Source organism: Hydractinia symbiolongicarpus, chromosome 8, assembly GCF_029227915.1.
Source record: "Hydractinia symbiolongicarpus strain clone_291-10 chromosome 8, HSymV2.1, whole genome shotgun sequence".
Classification (NCBI taxonomy): domain Eukaryota; kingdom Metazoa; phylum Cnidaria; class Hydrozoa; order Anthoathecata; family Hydractiniidae; genus Hydractinia; species Hydractinia symbiolongicarpus.
Window position 1 is genome coordinate 26,008,406 of NC_079882.1, and position 25,087 is coordinate 26,033,492.

At 30.4% G+C, this 25,087-nt stretch overlaps 2 protein-coding genes across 4 annotated transcripts in view; one reads left to right on the forward strand and one right to left on the reverse strand.

The window, feature by feature from the left end:
* Positions 1–2,914, reverse strand: part of LOC130654594 (uncharacterized) — a 17,539-nt gene extending 14,625 nt beyond the window's left edge. Inside the window, exons 1-2 of the mRNA XM_057457204.1 lie at positions 2,865–2,914; positions 1,691–1,779 (exon numbers count right to left, since the gene is read on the reverse strand). Coding sequence (XP_057313187.1) covers positions 1,691–1,753 — 63 coding nt within the window. The 5' untranslated portion in view covers positions 1,754–1,779; positions 2,865–2,914. The remainder of the gene's footprint in view (positions 1–1,690; positions 1,780–2,864) is intronic.
* Positions 470–24,969, forward strand: LOC130654595 (DENN domain-containing protein 2A-like). 3 transcript variants are annotated; one of them, XM_057457207.1, is made up of 23 exons: positions 470–485; positions 12,028–12,959; positions 13,389–13,458; positions 13,578–13,627; positions 13,735–13,841; positions 14,566–14,635; positions 14,893–14,964; positions 15,161–15,253; positions 15,333–15,362; positions 15,441–15,509; positions 16,276–16,317; positions 16,575–16,639; positions 16,724–16,781; positions 16,881–17,000; positions 17,075–17,116; positions 17,261–17,320; positions 17,425–17,473; positions 17,568–17,630; positions 17,737–17,789; positions 17,888–17,932; positions 18,714–18,789; positions 24,360–24,396; positions 24,482–24,969. In XM_057457207.1, exons 2-23 carry the CDS (start codon positions 12,048–12,050, stop codon positions 24,552–24,554), a joined length of 2,256 nt encoding a protein of 751 aa, XP_057313190.1. In that variant the 5' UTR covers positions 470–485; positions 12,028–12,047; the 3' UTR covers positions 24,555–24,969. The 3 variants fall into 3 exon arrangements, with proteins under 3 accessions (XP_057313190.1, XP_057313189.1, XP_057313188.1); XM_057457206.1 differs by lacking the exon at positions 470–485 and adding an exon at positions 7,340–7,751; XM_057457205.1 differs by lacking the exon at positions 470–485 and having other exon boundaries at positions 9,814–12,959.
* The last annotated feature ends 118 nt before the right edge of the window (positions 24,970–25,087 follow it).

A 25,087-nucleotide genomic window follows, 5' to 3' on the forward strand; every position in this document is an offset into this window, starting at 1 on the left:
TTTTTTGGCCTAAAACCCAGCATACAGAGCCCACAACAGTGAAAAAGGGCGAGAGGGGGAGAAAAGATCACTTTTGGCATTTTTTTCACTAATTAATGTGCACGGTTGCAGGCTATGTGAAAACTCTGAGACCTTTCAATACATAAAAACTTGTTACATCTTAAAAAATTTTATTTTAAGCACAAAGGTAACGGTAAATTACAGTTACAATGTTTGGAATAAATCACTTTCAGCTGCACATGGTATAAATAATGATAAAAATGAAGCAATTAAGCAATTAACAATAAAATATAAAGAATAATCACTTAAAAGTGTGTCTTAAACAAAATACGATACAAGCTTTATATAGACTAATTAATTACTATCACTATTCTTTTTTTAATAACACAATGAGTAATAAACCTTTATGATACAATAAAAACCAAACGAATATAACTGCAGTTTCATATATCAGCTGAAACATTTACCAAGTATTGCTTTTGAAGGTATGTCTGATGTGTTTTTGTTTTAATGTCGTTTAATTTTTTTATATTTGTAGTAGCATAGAAAGGCTAGCTGGTTATTGATAAAATTTCCTGTTTATATTATTACTTGAATTTGAAATTAAAAGTTTAAGTTGAAACTACATAAGCAGATAAAATTTTTCACAACTTTGTCTAAAGAAAAAACAAAAAACAACATTTATAAAAAGTTTATTCAGTACAAACTTCTTTAATAGTCATTTCACATAAGTCTATCTGATAAAATTTCTACGAGGTCTGGTTTTAAAAGCTATGTTTTGCCTTTGAATCACAAAATTTCTCTTTCAAAAAATAATCTCCAAATGTAAAAACTAAAAATAAATAAACAACATTATTTTCTAGAAATGTTTTTTAAAAAAAGGTGTTGCATTTCTTACTTATGACCAAAGGTAAACACAAAGAAACAATAATCCATCTTCTGTGATTATTCCTTTTAAACTTTCTTTTACAGCAGGGAATTTGAAAACTTATCAATCACAAAATCGCTGGAGTTTATTTTGCAAATACTTCCGGATTTCAGATATCAGTATATTTTTTCTTCCAAATACTTTTAAATTTGGGGATATGTTGAAGTTTATCCAAAGAATTTCGGAAGTTTCTGGACTTGGGAAAGTTACTCTGATTAAAGTATTTTTTATGTAGGTAAGTTAGTTTGGAGAAAAATCTCTAATTTTGTGCACAAAGGCTAACAAAAAAAAATTGTGGCCGTTTTGTGCTATGGGAAATTGCAATGAAATGAAAGCAACTTTTTTGGTTTAAAAATTTGGCATGAAAAATTTTGGTCAATTCAAATTTCAGTAAATAAATTTCTAGAAATATTTTTGACTAAAATCTTGTTGCACCTAATCTTTGTGTGATTAATCTAAATGGGTAATTAGATTTTACATCAGTATAGTTAATAGAAAGTGATATTGTTTTTTGCCAAAATATGATTAAATTATTTAAAAAAAATCAAAAATATTGCAGGTTCTTTCTCACAGGTTCTTAAGCAAATGTAACATATATTATTGTATTACACAAGTATTTATGTAATTCAATGTATGTTATCTGCTATTACAAATTTTTTTAGGTGTACAAGTCTAAAGATATAGCTAATAAAAGTTGGTGTTTGTAGTAATTTCAATCCTTGCTTCAAAAACCAAGAATTGAATAACAGAAATAATACTTACTTTAGAATTTTTTAAACTTTTTAAATTCCTTTCAAATGATTTCCATGCTAACTTACTCGTCATATTTCAAACATGATCATTATTTACAACTAAACAAAATTTAAAATATATGGACAAATTTTTTCCAAACTTTTAATTCCTCCTTTAATTTGCAGTCTTCTATAATACAAAAAGTAGTAATTAATGCTTAAATTTTTTTTTAAAAAAAACAATATCTATTTCAGGATGTCAGACAATGATATTAATGGAATTAAATATGTATATAATAATAATTACTGTGTGGGAAAAAAGAACCACTTAAAGGCTGAAAATAACTATACTAACTATAGGCAAAGAGATGTGTTAAAAATAATTTCGAATTTTGGGATTTTTTAAATTTAAATGTAAAGAGTAAAGAAATATTAAAAACAACTGAGGGAAAAAAATAATTGTTATCAGCTAACATTTTTTACGTAATAACCCTATTGAATAGTATCTTTAATATGAAACAAATAACAAGGATTATAAAAACTGTTGCTGTAATGCAATTTATTTGGTGATATTTTTTTGTTTGTTGTTGTTAAATCTTGATAATGTCTGGTAATTTATTCGCAAAACCCATTTCTTTACCTCCAGGAAAAAAAATTGCAAATAATAATCAGTTTATGCATGTTTCTCTAATATTTTTGACCGTGATTATTAATTCCAGGAAAATAAATTCCCTTTCAAATTTTTTGCAAAGATTTTTTTATGAATTGACAATTCTAGAAATTTTTGTGCAAATATAATTTTGTGTGTGGATATGGATAAATGTTGGGGAATCTGTGAAAATTCATCCTGCACTTAAAAATGGTGTTTACATATACAACCAGAACAAAAATGATTCAAATAAAACACTATGTAAGCATATGCACTCAAAAAACATTGATTATACCACTGAGGCTTCATCCCTTTTTGAGCGCTTACTGAGACAGGTTTTTCAAAGGAAACAAAATTTAAATGTTGTGAATCTAATTTTTTAAAAAAGCAGGATTTTGAAATGGCAATACCTATATATCAACAAAAACAGGACAAATAAACAGGACAAATAAAATTCACAAAAAGGGAAAATCAGAATGTGGAAAACACCAATAAAGGAAAGCTAACATGAAGCTCTTAAAGCTTCCTTAAAAGGGCAAAGCAAAAAATAACTGACCTGTTTTTGCTGGTGATTATTCTTAGTTTTTCTATTCTAAACAAAAGACCTATTGTTTTTAGCCTAAAAAATCACCCTGATATTCTCATAATGCACATTATTATAAAACTACAGTGCCGATCAAGAGTAACTATACACAGTATTAAACTATAGGCACGAGTATTTTTTTCTGTGGGTGTTCCACGAGTAGGCATTGAGTATACTAATGTACTCATACAGTACTTGCTGGCGTGCATGAAAGGCAAACGGTATAATTAAATGAGAAACTTTCCGATATTTTCTAAAAATGTGTTTCAGTGTTTACACTATTCTTTGTTTCAATGTTTTTTTGAAATTAATTAGGACGATGTTGGGTTTCACACAATCTCGTTGTTATATTTTTTAAACAAAGAACATTGTTTTAATAAGTTCAGGAAAACCAAATTTTGACAATTCTCAAATGAAATACAGTATTATCGAAGATATTATTTAGGTTTGTCTGTTCAGTATTCATATTACTGTGGAAAGTTTATCATAACTTGAACATGATAGTTTAGTAGGCGACGTTTCGGGAGATCTTTCTCCCATCATCAGGCAAAGTAAATTAATCACAAATGGATACAGTCATAAAGTCATCACGCAAGTAGAAAATAAAATGAAGAGAAGATGCAACGGAGACAACAAAGAAACATCAGAGGAATTTATCGCATCAGCATTCCTACCCTTCGCACCAGGTACCAGAGAGATCCTTCGTCGAGTTTTAAGGCAACACAAGAAAAAATGCATTCTTAACTCTAAAGACACCTTAAGAAGCACTTTGTCTAAACCAAAAGACAAAATAAACCTTGTTTACGAAATTCCGTGTAAAGATTGTGATGCAGTGTATATAGGCAAAACAAAAAGAAAGTTTAAGCAACGAGTACAAGAACATATGCGCACAGTGAGAAACGGAGATGTGAAGAAAAACGAAATTGCAGACTACAGCTGGAGCAGAAGTCATCAATTTAATTGGGAGGAGAAAAAAATCATTGACAGAGAATCCAGAACAACGGCCAGGAAGATTAAAGAAACCATCAACAGTGTAGAACGTAACAAACACATAAACAGCATCTCGTATCAACTTCCTGAGATTTGGTTACCAGCCCTACAGAAGAAGTAGTTACCTACATCTAGGTACGAAAATGTTAATCACCGTAATTAACTGTATTATCAGCTTGTTTCTAATTGGTTAATTTTTATGAATTTCGATCCTCTGCAATTATATAAATACATGCGCAACATCATTTTACTTTGCCCGATGATGGGAGAAGGATCTCCTGAAACGTCACCTACTAAACTATCATGTACTATCAATAACTATCATTATGTGCTTTATTTTTTCTCTCCATAAAGATTTCCTCACTCTCTCTAAAACACGATTCTAAAGATTAATTTTTCTTGTGTTGACTGTTATTCTAATCTATTTATATCTTTGCAATCACATTGAGCATATTGAAATGATTTGCTTCTGGTAATAGAGCAGTATGGTAGGTATCATTTTTAGGTGTTATTGACATGGATTTCACCAGATAGTACAGAAGACTAAATTGTTAAATGCTGGTAAAAACCAGTAAAAATGTAACAATTTAGTTTGAATGATATTCATTCTTTCTTTTCTTTTTTATATTCGCTACTTTCAAACAACAGGTGGCCACAAAAATGTGAAAAAACAAATAAGAATACAAAGACACATGAAACTTTGCCCCATTACTACCACTCATTTTATTATGCACATAATGATTGGTAAGATGAAAATGGATAATAATGTTATAAAACATGAGAAAGAAAATTCCGTACATCGTTGTTACAGATGGTCTGTAATAATTCATTCCATTGTTTGAGTGCACATCATTCTCACTGGATCCAATAATTTCCTGTCAGGCACGTTTTTACTTTTGGTTACTTACAAAACAATAAAATTAAATGCGATTGGGTTAATTTAGTCTCCAGAGTTTCGTGCTTGTGAAGAAAAAGGAATAATGTTTGAATGTAGCAACAAAACATTTAGCTAGGAGAAAAAAGCATTTAGATAGCAGAATTTGTTGCAACATAAAAAAAAATGTAAAATAAGATTTTTTTTTATGACGCAAATACGAAGTAAAAGTTTTCACAATGTCTAAGGTGTAGCAGACAAATGTAAGCTATCGATAAAAATGATGTTACGACGAATTTCTGTTTTTTATCTTATACTTGCACACACACTCACAAATCATTCAATAATTGTACTCACACGCTCGTATTTTGATGACGTCAACAACTTGTTCATTCCGAAAAGGATTTGGGGAACCAGGTTTTGGAAACTTACCCAAATTGGTCTTAGGTGGCCCATAGTTACCCACACAGTAAAAAATAACAGACTTCACCACTTTGTTTCCAAGTTATTTGGCCTCAAAGTTTTAAGTGCACTGTAATGGTTTCATTAAAAAAAGAGAATAGGTGATCTTCGAGTGAGTGAGTTCCCAAGTTGCGAGTTGGTGAGTTTTTCATATGGTTATTTTTCCGGAAAAAATAAGTTCGCACGTTAAACCGTTTTGGCAAAATGTTACAACCAAACTGATCTTTGGAAGATTCGGTAACAAACAACTTTTTGACGTGCGATAACTTCGAATGGGATGATCTGCACATTTAGATAATGCCTCATGCCTCATCAAATCACCAACTTACAACTAGAACATTTACCAAACTCTTAAATAAATATAAGATATTGACATTAAAGTAGTAATATTGAAGTCGCACCTTAACAGCAGCAAGATTAACCAATTAGACTTGAGTTTTTTGGCTACATCAAAGGAAAATGAACACATCCACTTTGCCTGTTATAGATACACACAGTGTCTGTATTATTATAGAGATAAAAAGCTTGTAGTTTGCTTGGTGGACACCACCATGATATGTGACTGTCCAGAGCAATTTGATAAATGTTATATTGCTACGAAGAACAAAAGAAATAACGCTAGTTAAGAACCGCATGACTGCATTTCTTGTGTAAGACCTGGTTACCAACGACGAAGGGGCCAGGCAAAAGAGATTTATGTCTACGTAGTTCTTTTAACTATATCAGGAGTCGATGAATTAGCTAGAATGGTCAGGTTGGCTATGAATATGCTTGTTTGTGGATTAAAAGGACCAGGACTATTCAATAATTCTGAGATCTAAAAGTGTCCAACCAAGACAGAAATCTATTTTGTGTGGCGTATGGCGCCAGAGATTAGTGGTTATAGCTCTCATATTCTGTGCGGGAGACAGGGGATCGATTCCTCTTGACATTTTGCCAGCACACGAAAATCAAAATGGCGTAATCATGCTTTTTTAACGTTAATAACGTTATTTTAACACTAATTATTATTATTGTCTTAACATTATTATCATTACAAAAAAATTTATATTTTGCGTAACGTTAAAGCGTTAATATTAATGCTTTAAACAGTAATAACGCTAGGTGTTTGTTATCAAATTCCCCTGGACAGTCACATATTGATTACTCTGGACAGCCAGAGTTGCAAAATACCTTTATGGTAATTCAATTGTACATGCGTTTCTACGGCTCTCCATCGTTTTACAATATCGGAAAAAAGGAGGTAAAAATCGTGTTTTTATGAGAGTTTGTTAGAGACGAAAGCGTGTTTTCTCCAGTTTTTTAACTTCCGTTGTATCAATTTTTTTCAAATTTTCAGGAAACGTTAATAATAATAAGATACAGATTATGTGTATTTTTAATTAAAAACAAAACGCGGCAAGAAAAGTTATCAAGGAAAAACGTGTTTTCTCATTAATAAACTCTTACAAAAGTGTGATGTTTACCTCCTCCGATCGCTAAATAAGCTGCGATGGAGTGTTAGTTTTCCCGAATTATCGTAAAGGTGTATTAATGATTCGTGATATTATTTTATTCATGCACATGACACCGGGATCTGCTACAATATAAAACTGTTAGTAAATTGAGCATGTTAGCCAGTATATTTGCAAAAAGTTAAAAATATAGCTATATAGACAATCAATGCAAAATTGCATCCAGATTTTTAAATTTAGTTTTAAGGAGAAAGCCACATGCAGAGAAGTGGTGAGCGCAAAAGAATAAAAGTGTCAAAACACTAAAGAAAAGTGTTAAAACGCAGAAGAGAATTGTTTGAATCATAGAAGAGAAGCGTTTTTAAATGGGAAGAGAAGTGTGACCATCATATGTAGGTCATTCAGCACACACAGAATTTATTTCTGAGCATGTGACATTAAAAAAAATTAAGTGAGGTAATAAAATTCATTAACCCCTGCACAAGGAATTCTGTTTGACAAGCTGAGGTTTTGTTGTCTCTTCCGTGTGTTGTGTGGTTGGTGGTGGATGGGGGGAGCGGGGGGGGAGCAAAATTGTGTTTCCCAGCTTAGCTGGCTGGAAACCCAACATATTTAAGCAGTACTCCAAATTCATGAAGTGCACCTGACTATATAAACAATTAAAAAAAGATTGGTCGCAAGCTGTCGCTATATAATTTCTTTTTTGTGAAAAATCTTCCGCGTGAGTCATTGAGATTGAGATTGCTCTTTTGTTGTTGACATGTTTTAATTTATGACTTCAAGATTGGGTAATCAAATTTTGGACAGAGTAGTCTGTATCACTATTTCAAAAAAGTTGATTGATATTTTATGTTAGCTAAAATAGGTAAGACGATTTAATAGATTTTATAGATGTTTATTGTCGTTGCAACATATGCTTTTATGTATAAGAAAGTTTGAAATAATTTGTAAGGTTAAATCCAATAATTTAATATCTTCTTTGCTATTTCACCCTACATGGGGCATTTGTATCAATTCTGGACACCTTCACTTGTGTCAGAAGCAGGAAGGAAAGGACAGGAATGGTGATTCAGACTTCGGGTAAATAAATCAAACTAATGGCTGAAAACGTTTCCACTATGGCTAGAAATACTGCCTCACTAATAAATGTTTTAAATCTAAACTAAATTCAAACTATATTTTGATTTCAAAATCAGAAAATGTCCCTCCCCACCCCTTTGGAATAAATAAATTTAGAATGGATGATTGGTCTTCTCAGCTTACCAAACATGTTTTTGTTTTTTTGGCTGTTAATTTATGTAAGGGGTCTGGGAATATAAGCAACATTAATACAACTTGTTACAGTTGCAGTATATATGTCATAAAAGCATGTTGTATGTAGTTTTTTTTCTGTGACATCATCCAGATCTAAAATATATATTGTCTGCTTAAAGTTCAATTAGTCCCAAAAGGAATTCTAATATATATTCTATTTTGAAATTTGTGACAGCCAAGTAAAATCTATGCATCTTCCCAGCCCTTTGAATTAATGGTGACATTCAGTTTTTGCTGCTGAGGAGCCATTGTATCTAAATTTACAGTGGCTAGATTTTGCCTTCACAACTCTTTTATGCAAAAGCAAGGACTATTGTTGATTCTGGTTATTCCCTGTATGCAATAAACCATCCTATCACATAATAAATAATAGTTATAATATCCATGCTCACAACTTTTGTGTTGTTCATAGAAACCATTCATAATATTCATATCTTTCAGATATATGTATCAATAATTAATGGATTCATTTTTAGATTGAATAGCAGGCTTGGTCATAAAAGGTGTGTGATCAAGCGCCCACCCCTCTGCACGCTCCTGTTGTAATCTAAATGCGTGATAAACTGCGATCCTACAAAAGTCAGATGCACTACGACAAATTTCATGACTTCTCAACACCTAGCTGTTTAAGTTGATTAAGTAACTTTATTACTTGATAGACTCTAACAAGACTATTTCCTTAGGTGAATAATCATAATGATCAACACTAACATAGGTTTCTATTCTTCAAAGATAAAATTTCATCTTCAATCATCTCAGGTGTGGTATATAAATTTACTTGCGGTAGCTGCAATGCTATACATACTATAGTAAACTTCATACCACCTGAAGGTAAGAGTAGGAGAGCATAATAAACGCTCTCCACTTACAGGTTAATATGTGTTGCCTAGCAACAGCGCTATGTCTGTTCACATAGGAGTATGTGAACATTGTCAATTATAAGTGATTACATTGTTTTGGTTCATAGGAGTAATTCCTTTTATCTGGAATTGAAAGAGAGCTTATTTATTATGTGGGATAATGCCTCTGTTAAAATAACATAACTAGCGTTGTTTTGCTTTCTACAATCCTTTTTTGTTTATTTTTCATATGATCTACAGGGAGGTTTTTGTTATCTAAGATACGTTTTGATTGTTTGAAACAATCTTTCTTCTGATATGTCGAATAAGTATTGACTATAAATGATTTTCAGAAACAATATCTGGATATACTGCATTATTATTTGCTCCTTTATGTTAACATAAACATGTTACTGCTTAAATGCTAGCTTTTGCTAGTGTCAGAACTTTTGTTGTTGTTGTTAAATACATATGAACTATTTTTTCAATAAGTTTATATCTCATACATAAACTTTAATTAGCTTGTATAAACCTTGAGAAAGGTTCAAAAACAACCATTTGTAATAAATAAAAACTTGTTGCATGAAGCTCTAACATTGCTGTATTGTTTTAAATAAAAAGAAAGCGATTGTATGATTCCTAAAAATTACCAGATTTTGTTCTAAAATGACGAGGAAGTGTTCTGTTAATGCTTAGGATCGTCATAATATACTGGAACTATGCCACGCTTACACTGAAACAGCAGCCTCAAGCAGTGTACAGGGGTAAAGGAACTTACATCTCGCTTGCCTTGGGCATAACCCATACATACAGAATACAAAATATTCCATAACAAATTTAAACCGGTCTTGGTCATGAATGGCGTGCAATCGCACGCGCACGCCTCCGCAAATGCCATGTGAAATTCGGGCGTGCTCTTTATCATACGCCTTGTCCTACTTTGTACACACGCCAAGCAGAACTGAGCTATTTCAGAGTAATCCCTTACCCAAACTGTACCCAATACATTATTGTTCTTCCGTGTTAAAATGTATCTCTAAAATGTATTTCTATTAAATACCCATCTTCATTAAAATTGCTGACGTGAGATACATTTCAAATGTTTTGCGTCAGCATTGCATCAACAATATTTTTTTGTTTTTCAGCTAGCAAAAAATTTCGTCATTAACCTTGTATTGATCTCCTTAAGACGATGACAAATGGAGATGAAGTACAAGTCCTATTGACCTACCTTCCAGATGGTGTACTTCTTAAGTTAATAGTTCTGTCCCAACTAGCTCTCTATGTTTTAAGATAAACTGATTGGGAAGTAAGTTCTACACGTGCTATTTACGAACTGAAGGTCAGAGCATCATTAAGTTGAATATCACAGAAGTCAACGGTGACATGCTTCAAAAATGGCTGTCAAAGGCACAGTTCATTGCAAAGCAAAACTGTACAGGAGACTCAATTGTTAGAGTCCTCGCAGAACATCTCTTCTCACAAAACCGAGGGCAGGGCTGACTTATTGCCTGCTGTGTCGTTTGGGGGACAGAACTTCTGGACTTCTTTTTAATACGATATACAATTTTTTCGATTATTATTACTAAACATATTTGATTTCTCTTTCCCCTTTTAAAAAGATTTTTTTAAACTTTTTTGAACATGTTTTTTCTTTGGTATTATTACATTACGAGAACATTCGTCCGAAAGTTGTATTAAGGTACAGGACACCTAACCTCTCCTATGTTCTGATTGTATTTAGCTTGCATGGGTGCGCACTCTTCTCGCAGTATTCTCTGTGACGATGAAGGTCGAAATGACTTGTGGCATGGTTCCAAATGGTCTTTCGTTCGAGTCTGAGTGTAATGCACCAGCCGAGCATAAGAGTGTCAGTATAAAGGAAAGGGGCCGACTTTAATGTTCTCTATACCTTAAGTTCTTCATAATAACACCATTTAAATTTCACAACAAAATTACGTCAGCAATTTTTTTGCCAACTATTATGCTTCGAAAACTCCGGGCTGCCGCTCTCCTGAATGTAATAATTGCACGCCAAAATCATAAGTTAGGCGTGCGATACTGATTGCACGCCTGTATTAATGGCGTGCGATACTGATTGCACGCCTGTATTAATGTAGGTGTACATACCACCGCACGTGGGCGCAAATATTCATGACCAAGACTGTTAAACCTAAATAAATACATCAAATTCCAGCATCATGCTTTGCTGGCCTAAAGAAACAATCACACATTGTAACCTCAACAAAGAGGATGATGGGGACGACAAGTTACACATACAAACATACAAAAAGCATTTTGTGAAACTGACAGGATTTATGGGTGGGCTTGTGTGCCTCGCCTAGCCAACATAAATCAGTTTTAGACAAAAGTAAAATACATGTGGAAAACTCACAATTATAATGACTGTCACAACCAAAAAAAGCACACTTATAAAACGAATTATAAGCACACTTATTAGAGATGAAAATCATTAAATAAATTTAATGTTTTTTAGTGATTTTCCCTGGGAATAATAAAACACAAGTCACCCAAGTATGATAACTTCTAAGAACGAGACAAATGATCTAAATTCACAACACATCAAAACAAGAAAATATTTTGTGTTTTTTCACATGGCACCAACAAGGTCTATTGTAGTTATTGTTTTATCCTTTAAGCTTAAATATTACTAAGTTGTTACAAAATTGTTGACATAAGTATTTTTTTTGTAACTGTCAGTTTTGTTGAAAAAAAGAGATTTTATTATCAGAGGAATTTGGGGTAAAAATGAAAGATCTAAATATTTACTGGAAGAAGTTCTTGTGATCTTTTCCATCGATTCACAAAAAATAATTTTTAAAACTGAAATGGCCTGACTAAACTGTTTAAATACGATAGAAATGAAAGATATTTGTTGGTTTTGTTACTAGTGTTTACATCATTAGTCATTTTCTCCTTTTATTCACAAAATTTCTTCTCAGAAATAAAGAAAAAAAATCTCAAAGAAATACATAAAAATTTCTTTCTCTAAAAGTTATTTCCCTTACGGTCTTTTGTTTGGATAAATACAAAAATTAAAAAAATAGAGGAAAAATCAGCTATTCTGATCATATTTAAAAATGTGCTGTTAACATAATTTTATGGAATAGCAGCAAATAACTGAAAGCCAGGAATTTGAAGTAAAATAAAGTGTAAATCTTTGTCACAAATTTACTTTTTAGAATAAACATTACAATTGTCTATGGCACACAATGATGGCGCAAGGCCACATATTCCTCTTAAACCAACACTAAAGCCAAAACCACAGATACCCCAAAAACCTTTTCTTCATTTTGGTCCTCAAGTGAAAGATGCAAATAAAACTGTGAACATTTTTGAAAGACCACATTCTAGTCCAGTTGGCCCACCTAAACCACCAAGAACGTTTCAGTATAGACCACAAACCAAATCAGTAAATTTGGAAAATATTTTACATGGTCATGATGTAACAACTGCTTATGAAGAAAATGAACATAAATTGCTGAACAAATCAATTTCTGCTGCTCCAAATAATGTAAGCAGTGTTGGTAAGGATCAAGAAAGGTTGACATGTTCTCAAAAACCTTTAGTTCCAGTTAGACCCACAAAGCCATTATATAAACGACCATTACCAGCCTTACCTAATGTTCCTGTTAGGTTTAAACAAAACAGTAACAACATAGATGAACTAGAGTTAAAAAAACGACATGGTCTTTTGATTGATGAAACTATTTTAAATGAACTCAAAGAAGATTTAAACAAGAATACTGATTTTTATGTTCCAAGAAGCAATTTAAATAAATTAAAAAGTGTCTCTTCTCCATCTCTATTTAATCGTGATAGTGATTATGAAAACGATATTAAAACACTTCGATATAGTACAGAAAACTTGCTTAGCGATGTTATCTTTGAGCATGATGATGATGTTGATAACATTGATGGAGGTAATGGGAATCAAGTACCCAAACAAAAGTTTCACAAAAAATTTAAAGATGTTACAACTCATGGATTTTCAAAAGGGATTAAAAAATGGCAAAGTTTTGCTGCAAGAAAACATGAAACATTTAATGTTGTAAAAAAAGATATATCACGCCCAAGAGCTGACACAACACCGATTGAAGTTACATTTGATAAGGTATGACTTTTTTAATTTTGCATGACAGACAGAGGTATTTGGGTATTATATATATAGATTATCAGTAATTTGACTTTTCCTTTTCCTGGTTTTTTTCTAACGTCATAATGTTCTTAAGTTTAAAAAATTATTATTTTGTAAGCAAACACAGTATATCTATTACAAGCGTAATTGTAAAATTTTAGTTCAACAAGCACAAGGATTCTGAGTTCTAGAATCATGATAAAACATTTAAGAGTTTATTTCGAGTGAGCAACTAGCATTCCTCTTTGTTAATTAATTCAACCCGATAATTTCCAGGCCTTGAAAAAGTGTGATTACATCACTTGACAGAGTTCAACACCTCTTCACACTCAGATCCCTAATATTTTTAATTTCTTTGGTGTAAATTTTTTTAAACGTGTGTTGCATGACTTTTATTTTTTTTAGTATTCTGATTTGTATCAAGACGATGAAAGTGCATTGTTTGATCATGTTTTAGTTGTCTCTTTAAAACCAGGTAGTTTTTCATTCTTGAATATTTTGCATTTTTTTCACAGTATATATTTTTTAACATCTTTATTGATTTTTTTTTTGTGTGTGTGTGTGTATTATTCTTTAACATTAAATTTTGTTTAGATGCGAAGGCGATATTGTCACCTTACATATCCTTTTGTTTTCCTCCAAAGGTTTGCAGATTTACATTACAGTAAAAAACTTTTTCGTGTAGAAAATGTTTTTTTTCTCTAGCACAAAATGACTTTTAGTTTTTAAATTTTTCTGTGGTTGTTTTTAGATTGATGAAGACAGTTTATCTGGTGAGGAAAATCAAGTTATGGAAAGCATTCCTCAATTTTGTTTTCCTGACCTTTCCGTTTCGGAAGGATATGGATTTAAAAATGGGTAAGTGATGTTACTGGGAAAAATTTTTTTTTATTTCTGTACAGTATAGGGCTAGGGTTATAAAAGGTGATGGTGTCTAGTTTATTCAATCTATTGAACTTAATAGCATGCTAGACACAACTCTTAATATTTGTGTAATAAAGATCTTATGTGTAAAAAATATTTATTTTCTTAAATCTAAAAAACCGATGTATATATTGTGATTAATGTGGACAAAATATCCTGTTTTTATCCAACCTTGCTGTATAAATCTTGCTTCTTGCGGTAGGGCAATATGGGAAAGGAACACATTCGTAAGCTTTATTGATATGTATTTAACAACAACCTTGTGTACAGGGCTTATTATTAATTTCTGGTAAAAATATTTTATAATATTACGTCATATCTAATGCTGTTTAAGCAATGGTTGGCCTTAATAATAGTTAAAAAAATACAATTGCAATTTGTTAAAGTTGTTTCGCTCAGTGATAACATATACAAAACAAAGTTATCTTCAAGAATAATAGTGAAACATTTAATTCATAAAATAAGTTAAACTGCTAATTTTAAAATTAAATAAATATTTAAAAAAAATACTTTTTGCTAAAAATGCGTCTCACATGATAGTCTTACATGCATTGTATCATTCCGTTCAGTTACGGCACGTGGGAGTACCAGTTAGCTTACATTCCATCCACACCCTGTATGAGTTACTTTGCCGTTATCATTTTCCTCTTTACTTTAGTGAAACATTTTCCTTTGTGTTGACAGATGTACTAGGAAAAAGAAACTTTGGTTATTGCAAGCTTATAAAAGTAAGTTCTACAAAATTATTATGTTAAATACCTCCCTGATTATTTCAAAATTCACAGAAACAAAGATTAGTTTTTGTAAGATACCATGTGTAATAGTTCTATAATTTTAAGTTACCATGGAAGCCATAGCTTTTGTCTTATGTTTTATAAATTTGCTTTTTATTTTTAAAAAGTTTTTTATAAATTTTGTGTACCATTTCAATCTAAACTATTGTTGCTGTTTATCTTTAAGGCCTTTGCAATAATCTTTGTTATAGGTATCTTCTTCTAAATATCCAGAAGTTTATTGCATCATAAGTCCTCATGGTTTATTCTCTATGTATTCTCAAGTAAGTGTATGACTGTTTTTACATTTTCCATTGCAAAAAAAGGATTTTAATTTACCAAATTAAAAATTGTTGCTTAAAATGATCTGAAAAATGGCTTATTATGTATTAATTATACTAATATGTAAATATGTGGTAATTCACCTGAGGTTCCAAAATGCATATATTTTTACTTATTATTAATAATTTGACATTCCAGATTCTAGAGGAAGTAGAGAAACAGCGCAATATATCGGCAACTGCAGTGTTTTCTTTCCTCAAAGCTGTTTTGTCTCACTCTCTACCAAAACCAGTAAGATATTTTCATATATGCTTTTTAATTTAAAGCCGAAAACAGTGGAATTTATTTCTACTTTTTCTTTCTGTTTTAGTCATCCTCAGTTACTGTATCATTCTTTACGGTAAGATGCTCCTGATGTTACAGCAATGAAAAATGTTTTTGTAAATTATTTATTATATATACATTTTTTCTCTCAAAGAGTGGAGGTTCAAACAATATCAAGGAGGTAACTCTGAAAAGACCTGGTGATTCTGCTATACATGAGCATGTGAGTTCAGCTCTTCTTTTAAGTGATGAAGTGAGTTTAATTAACTCAAGCAAATTAATGAGATGCTAACGAATGCCAGTAGTGGTTTACAACCTCTGGCATTTGCATGCTACTATATTTCTGTTAAATACAAAAACAAGTAGTGTAAATAAATAAGCATCTAATTATCATAATAAATAAATTTAATAAACCTAACAAAATATATAAGAACGTTATTTGGAACAACAGCTTCTAGCATCTAAGAGCAATTTGAAAATTACTCTCTTACTAGTTGACAAGGCTTGTGGAAAATTCTGCTTATGCATAAAAATAATGAAAAAGATCTGTTTTAAATTTTGATAACCTAATAATAATAAAATTTGATACTAAAATTACTTTACCCATTACCTTCATTTATAGAGCTTGGAACGCTCCTAAAAAAATGTATACATTGTATGCTTTTAACAAATAGGTAAGGAGATATAAGGGTTTAAACAGGAATAATGTCTAGTATTTCCAGCTGTTTCCAATTTATTTGGCTTCGCACATGCAATGAAATGGCCTTGCTAATTTTAAAAATGCTATTTTATGCCTGTTGAACTTATCACGTGGAGTCTGGAAAATTAAATAAGATATAACTTTTTTGGCTAAATAATAAATAACACATGCGCCTAATTGCTTTTTCTGTTAAATTACCTGAAATTCTTGAAATGACCTTGATGATATGTTGATTTCTGTCAAAGTAACTTGTATACAGTACAATTATATTTTGAAATCTGTACTTTAGGTTGATCTGAGCTTGCTTTTCGCAACTTTACCAATTTCAGTGGTAAGTTCTTCTCTTTTGTCATTAAATCTTTTCTTAATTATAATGTACATATCAACTGTAAATCTATCTAGAAGCAGCATTCTGCACACTCTTTTTTTTATAAACAAATGACTATTCGTTGTACATCTAATTGTTTAGAATTTTGTGTTAATTCTTGGAGGGATTGCTTAAATTTGACATTGTTTATAGATAAATGATAGGTAATCCACAAAGAGAAATTATTTCATTTTTTAACCATGATGACATCTATACTGTAGATAATTCAGCTGCTAACTTGCATGTTGGTAGAAGCTAAACTCATTATCTGTTCCAGTTCACTTAGGTAGATATCTAAAGCAATATTTTAACAAGTATTTGACCCAACACAAGCCACTGTCATTAGCAATGTCATTTGTTTATTTTTTAGTTTGTTGTCTTCTTGTTGTCATGCTTTGATTTCCTTGATGTATCCGTTTACGTGGGAGGTAATATTTTTCATCGTATATGTATTGTTTCATCATATGAGTAACCTTTCTTGTGAAAGCAAATAGCATTTTTGCCTAATATTTCTGCATTTATTGCAGCACACATACATCCCCGTCTTACCGACAAAACTTGTGGATATCATCTGTCTTCCATCGCCGTATCTTATTGGTTTGCTGCCGCCAGCTCTTCAAGAAATAGAAGATTTACCTGTGGATTATGTAAGTTATGCAGACATAGTGGACTGTATTTGTGTAGTGTTTGTATCTCATAATATTTTGTTTTTTTATCTTAGGTTACAGTTGTAAGCTTAGATGATGGAGTTTTCTTAAGACAGGTATGCTTTTCTCTATTAAAAAATGGAAGCATGAATCTATAAGTTTTGTTGTTTATTTTTGTTTTTCTTTCTTTCTTTTGGTTTTTAAGGTAGTTATTTTTTATTTCTTATTTCATCTAGTGACCTTAGGATTATTTTTTTAAGGAATCTGCGAAAGTTGCCCAGCTTCCAAAACAAATCAAAGAGGATGTCACTGCAGCTTTAGTAAGACAATTTCTTCTAGTTTCTGTTTTTGCTTTAAACAATCTTTGGCTGACATGTTTTTAAAACCTCTATGTTCTTTAAATTACTATTGTAATATTCTTTAGGACGAAATCTTGTGTGCTTGCCAAAAAAGCCAGCTATTTGGAGCTTCAGGTATACATACACACGTGTTATTTAAATTAATTTAAATTAATTTATTTTTTCACTTTTAGGACTTCCCTTTCTGATTTTACCTTTTTTATTTTAGAACAAAAAGCACAAAATCAAGTGATCACTGAAGTTTTTGTTCAATCTTACCTAAATTTAATTGGTAACTATTATTTTTTACCTTATTATTAGCAGTCTTGTGTAAAATGTTTAATTTGCACTACTGCTTAGGAAACCAATGATATGAACATGTATGTTTGTTTGTTCAGGTCATTTTGAAGAGTATTATACAGAAAATGAAAACCACGATCAAGTCATAACAGTATGTGTCTAGAAATAATTACAATATTCTTGAAACTTGTATTTATGTATATATATTACCTGTTGAGGTATGACAAGTAATGAATCTCTTTTTTTCAGGGAAAAGGATTTTATAAAGCTTCTCATACGAAAGAGAAAAAACAGGTTGGTTAGAAGTTTGATTTCACGTTGTTTGTGGTGTGTCACTGTGTTGACAGTGATAACGCAATACTCTCCATCCCAATGTCAAAAATCTTGACATTGCAAAAAAGCATAAATATATAACTTTGATAACCAATACCTTTTACTATCTTCCTCTTATTAAACACGATTTTTGTAAATTTTTTCTGTAACTTTTTTTGTTGGCCTTGGTGTATTGCAAGCGCACGTGCTACGTGCGTTCTAATATGGCAATCTTATAGCGTAAATGAAAAAATGTGAATGTTCTCCAATGCTACACAAGTTTAAATTCATTAAAAAACGAAGAAATTTTTAGTTCGCTTATCCATACCACAAACTATTTTATCACACCATTTCCTGGTATGCACAAACAGAGTCATCAAAAAGACAATCACATACAATGTCACATTTTAGTTTTTGTGTTTGGACAGTAAATTGCATTTTCTTGATCTCGCTAAATGTTAAAAAAATTAAACAAATGTCAATTCTACACAAAAATTATGAGGAATTAGTTGATGACATTATCCAATTTGGACCAAAAAGATTCTATATTTATTTTTTAAATTAGTGAACCATTTCAGACTTAAACTTAGTGTTTAGTGCGCAAAAAGACCCACAGTTCCTATACACCTTATCAAATTTTGATCAATTTTTCACACGTTTAAATGTGAAGTCAGCCTTCCTTTTTGTCCCAATGCGACCCATTTGATGAGGCGCAATTGAACTGTTTGTGAGAAATCTTTTCCATGTTGGTTGTATTTTTTAGTTTCTGAAAGTGTTTATGCAAACACAAGCCTTCCAACAATTTGCTATTAGCAGAAAAGAAAATGGACCATCCCAAGGTAAATTTGTGGTTTTGCCTGGATTTTCTTATGTTCTAAATTAATTAATTAAAAGGGATCAATTTTCAAGATAAGTGATCAAAAACAACATTAACAATTATGTCAGATTATAACATCCATTATCATCGTCTTAAAGAAATCGTAAAAAAAGTCATACTGGTGAGCAAAATTTCGTTTCTTGGCAATTCTTACTTGTGATAAGTGAGAGAACGCATGATATTAAAGATGAAATGTAAGGTAGCTTGATATTAAAGATGAAATGTAAGGTAGCTTGATATTAAAGATGAAATATAAGATAGCTTGATATTAAAGATGAAATGTAAGGTAGCTTGATATTAAAGATGAAATGTAAGGTAGCTTGATATTAAAGATGAAATGTAAGGTAGCTTGATATTAAAGATGAAATGTTAGGTAGCTTGATATTAAAGATGAAATATAAGATAGCTTGGTATTAAATATGAAATGTTAGGTAGCTTGATATTAAAGATGAAATATAAGGTAGCTTGATATTAAAGATGAAATGTAAGGTAGCTTGATATTAAAGATGAAATGTTAGGTAGCTTGATATTAAAGATGAAATATAAGATAGCTTGATATTAAAGATGAAATGTAAGGTAGCTTGATATTAAAGATGAAATGTAAGGTGGCTTGGTATTAAAGATGAAATATGAGATAGCTTGGTATTAAAGATGAAATGTTAGGTAGCTTGATATTAAAGATGAAATGTAAGGTGGCTTGATATTAAAGATGAAATGTTAGGTAGCTTGATAGTAAAGATGAAATGTTAGGTAGCTTGATATTAAAGATGAAATGTAAAATAGCTTGATGTTAAAGATGAAATGTAAGGTAGCTTGGTATTAAAGATGAAATATAAGGTAGCTTGATATTAAAGATGAAATGTTAGGTAGCTTGATAGTAAAGATGAAATGTTAGGTAGCTTGATATTAAAGATGAAATGTAAGGTGGCTTGATATTAAAGATGAAATGTTAGGTAGCTTGATAGTAAAGATGAAATGTTAGGTAGCTTGATATTAAAGATGAAATGTAAAATAGCTTGATATTAAAGATGAAATGTAAGGTAGCTTGGTATTAAAGATGAAATATAAGGTAGCTTGATATTAAAGATGAAATGTTAGGTAGCTTGATAGTAAAGATGAAATGTTAGGTAGTTTGATGTTAAAGATGAAATATAAGGTAGCTTGATATTAAAGATGAAATGTAAGGTGGCTTGGTATTAAAGATGAAATATGAGATAGCTTGGTATTAAATATGAAATGTTAGGTAGCTTGATATTAAAGATGAAATGTAAGGTGGCTTGATATTAAAGATGAAATGTTAGGTAGCTTGATAGTAAAGATGAAATGTTAGGTAGCTTGATATTAAAGATGAAATGTAAAATAGCTTGATATTAAAGATGAAATGTAAGGTAGCTTGGTATTAAAGATGAAATATAAGGTAGCTTGATATTAAAGATGAAATGTTAGGTAGCTTGATAGTAAAGATGAAATGTTAGGTAGCTTGATATTAAAGATGAAATGTAAAATAGCTTGATATTAAAGATGAAATGTAAAATAGCTTGATATTAAAGATGAAATGTAAGGTAGCTTGATATTAAAGATGAAATGTTAGGTAGCTTGATATTAAAGATGAAATATAAGATAGCTTGATATTAAAGATGAAATGTAAGGTAGCTTGATATTAAAGATGAAATGTAAGGTAGCTTGATATTAAAGATGAAATGTAAGGTGGCTTGGTATTAAAGATGAAATATGAGATAGCTTGGTATTAAATATGAAATGTTAGGTAGCTTGATATTAAAGATGAAATATAAGGTAACTTGGTATTAAAGATGAAATGTAAGGTGGCTTGGTATTAAAGATGAAATATGAGATAGCTTGGTATTAAATATGAAATGTTAGGTAGCTTGATATAAAAGATGAAATATAAGGTAGCTTGATATTAAAGATGAAATATAATGTGGCTTGATATTAAAGATGAAATGTTAGGTAGCTTGATATTAAAGATGAAATGTTAGGTAGCTTGATATTAAAGATAAAATGTAAGGTAGTTTGATGTTAAAGATGAAATGTAAGGTAGCTTGATATTAAATATGAAATATAAGGTGGCTTGATATTAAAGATGAAATATAAGGTGGCTTGATATTAAAGATGAAATGTTAGGTAGCTTGATAGTAAAGATGAAATGTTAGGTAGCTTGATATTAAAGATGAAATGTAAAATAGCTTGATGTTAAAGATGAAATGTAAGGTAGCTTGGTATTAAAGATGAAATATAAGGTAGCTTGATATTAAAGATGAAATGTTAGGTAGCTTGATAGTAAAGATGAAATGTTAGGTAGCTTGATATTAAAGATGAAATGTAAGGTGGCTTGATATTAAAGATGAAATGTTAGGTAGCTTGATAGTAAAGATGAAATGTTAGGTAGCTTGATATTAAAGATGAAATGTAAAATAGCTTGATATTAAAGATGAAATGTAAGGTAGCTTGGTATTAAAGATGAAATGTTAGGTAGTTTGATGTTAAAGATGAAATATAAGGTAGCTTGATATTAAAGATGAAATGTTAGGTGGCTTGATAGTAAAGATGAAATGTTAGGTAGTTTGATGTTAAAGATGAAATATAAGGTAGCTTGATATTAAAGATGAAATGTAAGGTGGCTTGGTATTAAAGATGAAATATGAGATAGCTTGGTATTAAATATGAAATGTTAGGTAGCTTGATATTAAAGATGAAATGTAAGGTGGCTTGATATTAAAGATGAAATGTTAGGTAGCTTGATAGTAAAGATGAAATGTTAGGTAGCTTGATATTAAAGATGAAATGTAAAATAGCTTGATATTAAAGATGAAATGTAAGGTAGCTTGGTATTAAAGATGAAATATAAGGTAGCTTGATATTAAAGATGAAATGTTAGGTAGCTTGATAGTAAAGATGAAATGTTAGGTAGCTTGATATTAAAGATGAAATGTAAAATAGCTTGATATTAAAGATGAAATGTAAAATAGCTTGATATTAAAGATGAAATGTAAGGTAGCTTGATATTAAAGATGAAATGTTAGGTAGCTTGATATTAAAGATGAAATATAAGATAGCTTGATATTAAAGATGAAATGTAAGGTAGCTTGATATTAAAGATGAAATGTAAGGTAGCTTGATATTAAAGATGAAATGTAAGGTGGCTTGGTATTAAAGATGAAATATGAGATAGCTTGGTATTAAATATGAAATGTTAGGTAGCTTGATATTAAATATGAAATATAAGGTAGCTTGGTATTAAAGATGAAATGTAAGGTGGCTTGGTATTAAAGATGAAATATGAGATAGCTTGGTATTAAATATGAAATGTTAGGTAGCTTGATATAAAAGATGAAATATAAGGTAGCTTGATATTAAAGATGAAATATAATGTGGCTTGATATTAAAGATGAAATGTTAGGTAGCTTGATATTAAAGATGAAATGTTAGGTAGCTTGATATTAAAGATAAAATGTAAGGTAGTTTGATGTTAAAGATGAAATGTAAGGTAGCTTGATATTAAATATGAAATATAAGGTGGCTTGATATTAAAGATGAAATATAAGGTGGCTTGATATTAAAGATGAAATGTAAGGTAGTTTGATGTTAAAGATGAAATGTAAGGTAGCTTGATATTAAAGATGAAATGTTAGGTGGCTTGGTATTAAAGATGAAATATAAGGTGGCTTGATATTAAAGATGAAATGTAAGGTAGCTTGATATTAAAGATGAAATATAAGGTGGCTTGATATTAAAGATGAAATGTTAGGTAGCTTGATATTAAAGATGGAATGTTAGGTAGCTTGATATTAAAGATGAAATGTTAGGTAGCTTGATATTAAAGATGAAATATAAGATAGCTTGATATTAAAGATGAAATATAAGGTGGCTTGATATTAAAGATGAAATGTTAGGTAGCTTGATATTAAAGATGGAATGTTAGGTAGCTTGATATTAAAGATGAAATGTTAGGTAGCTTGATATTAAAGATGGAATGTTAGGTAGCTTGATATTAAAGATGAAATGTTAGGTAGCTTGATATTAAAGATGAAATGTAAGGTAGCTTGATATTAAAGATGAAATATAAGATAGCTTGATATTAAAGATGAAATGTTAGGTAGCTTGATATTAAAGATGGAATGTTAGGTAGCTTGATATTAAAGATGAAATGTTAGGTAGCTTGATATTAAAGATGAAATGTAAGGTGGCTTGATATTAAAGATGAAATGTTAGGTAGCTTGATATTAAAGATGAAATGTTAGGTAGCTTGATATTAAAGATGAAATGTTAGGTAGCTTGATATTAAAGATGAAATGTAAGGTGGCTTGATATTAAAGATGAAATGTTAGGTAGCTTGATATTAAAGATGAAATGTTAGGTAGCTTGATATTAAAGATGGAATGTAAGGTAGCTTGATATTAAAGATGAAATGTTAGGTAGCTTGATATTAAAGATGAAATGTAAGGTGGCTTGATATTAAAGATGAAATGTTAGGTAGCTTGATATTAAAGATGAAATGTTAGGTAGCTTGATATTAAAGATGGAATGTAAGGTAGTTTGATGTTAAAGATGAAATGTAAGGTAGTTTGATGTTAAAGATGAAATGTAAGGTAGCTTGATATTAAAGATGAAATATAAGGTGGCTTGATATTAAAGATGAAATGTTAGGTAGCTTGGTATTAAAGATGAAATGTTAGGTAGCTTGGTATTAAAGATGAAATGTTAGGTAGCTTGATATTAAAGATGAAATGTTAGGTAACTTGATATTAAAGATGAAATGTTAGGTAGCTTGGTATTAAAGATGAAATGTTAGGTAGCTTGATATTAAAGATGAAATGTTAGGTAGCTTGATATTAAAGATGGAATGTAAGGTAGTTTGATGTTAAAGATGAAATGTAAGGTAGCTTGATATTAAAGATGAAATATAAGGTGGCTTGATATTAAAGATGAAATGTTAGGTAGCTTGGTATTAAAGATGAAATGTTAGGTAGCTTGGTATTAAAGATGAAATGTTAGGTAGCTTGATATTAAAGATGAAATGTTAGGTAACTTGATATTAAAGATGAAATGTTAGGTAGCTTGGTATTAAAGATGAAATGTTAGGTAGCTTGGTATTAAAGATGAAATGTTAGGTAGCTTGATATTAAAGATGAAATGTTAGGTAGCTTGATATCAAAGATGAAATGTTAGGTAGCTTGCGGATGTGTGTATAATTAAGGCACAAATATTAAAAATGGTCGTGTGGACGAAATGTGGTTTGTAAACAAAACATAAACGACATTCACCTTTCGTAAGCTATGCAAAAAACGAGAATATATGTTTTTGTTTTTTAAAAATGGGGAGTCATTCAGAGAGTTGTGCTTGTAATTAGTTTGGAGAACTCAGCGTTAGTTGTGTGTTGGGTAGGTTTTGAAACAGTAGAGTGTTTAAAGCTGTTATAAAGTTGTTTTGTTCAAGTTATCTATCCATGTTATTATTTTATATGCCTTCACACACAATTATTTTTCATTACTATTATTGGATATGTAATTTTAGGCTTGTTCGAAAATCGATTTGCAGAATGGAAAAGAAGGTACATTATTTTTATATCTTTTCTTTTAAAAGTTTCTATTTATAATAAATAAAACAAAAATATAACCAGTTTCATATTACTTTAGATCCGGTGGTCATCATTCGAAACCGAACTTTAAGGATCTGTTGACTGGTTTCAAAAGAAAATTAAAACTCTGACCAAAACTTCATCAAGTTTTTATAACCTTTTTTAGATTAGTAGTAGGGCTCTTCAGCCGAATTGCTTAAGGATGGTAATATTTACACGTTTAATTTTGCATAGAATAATTTGTTTTAAAAGCTATAAAATTACCTGAAATCGTGTCTGTGAAAGTAGTGTTTTTTTGCCAGACAAGAATAAAATCCTGTTTTCAAGGGTTTATTTTCTACTTACTTGTAAATAATAATATATATGTTAATATGATTCAATGTAATAATGTAAATTTAAAAATATAGAGATTTATAGTATTTATATCTTTAGTGACATGTTTTTTGAAGTTTATGGATGGCATTGAAAACTGATTTACCATTTTATTTATTTTATTTCTTGTATGACAATTTTATTAGAAAATCTTCACGATATTTAACACTTGGATATCATACAGTGTATTTATTTAAACATTTAAGACGTGTACCCAGGCCAATATTTTTTAAGAATTTGTCTATGATTGTAAGGGCGCAATAGAAAATAAACTGATTTTAAGAAGTGCTTT

Excerpts from the sequence above, each read along its gene's own strand:
- LOC130654595 (XM_057457207.1), top strand. The coding sequence starts at position 12,048 with ATGGCACACAATGATGGCGCAAGGCCACATATTCCTCTTAAACCAACA. Across the intron at positions 15,363-15,440 it reads TTACTGTATCATTCTTTACG|AGTGGAGGTTCAAACAATAT; the intron begins GTAAGATGCTCC and ends TTTCTCTCAAAG. Across the intron at positions 16,782-16,880 it reads TGTATCCGTTTACGTGGGAG|CACACATACATCCCCGTCTT; the intron begins GTAATATTTTTC and ends CATTTATTGCAG.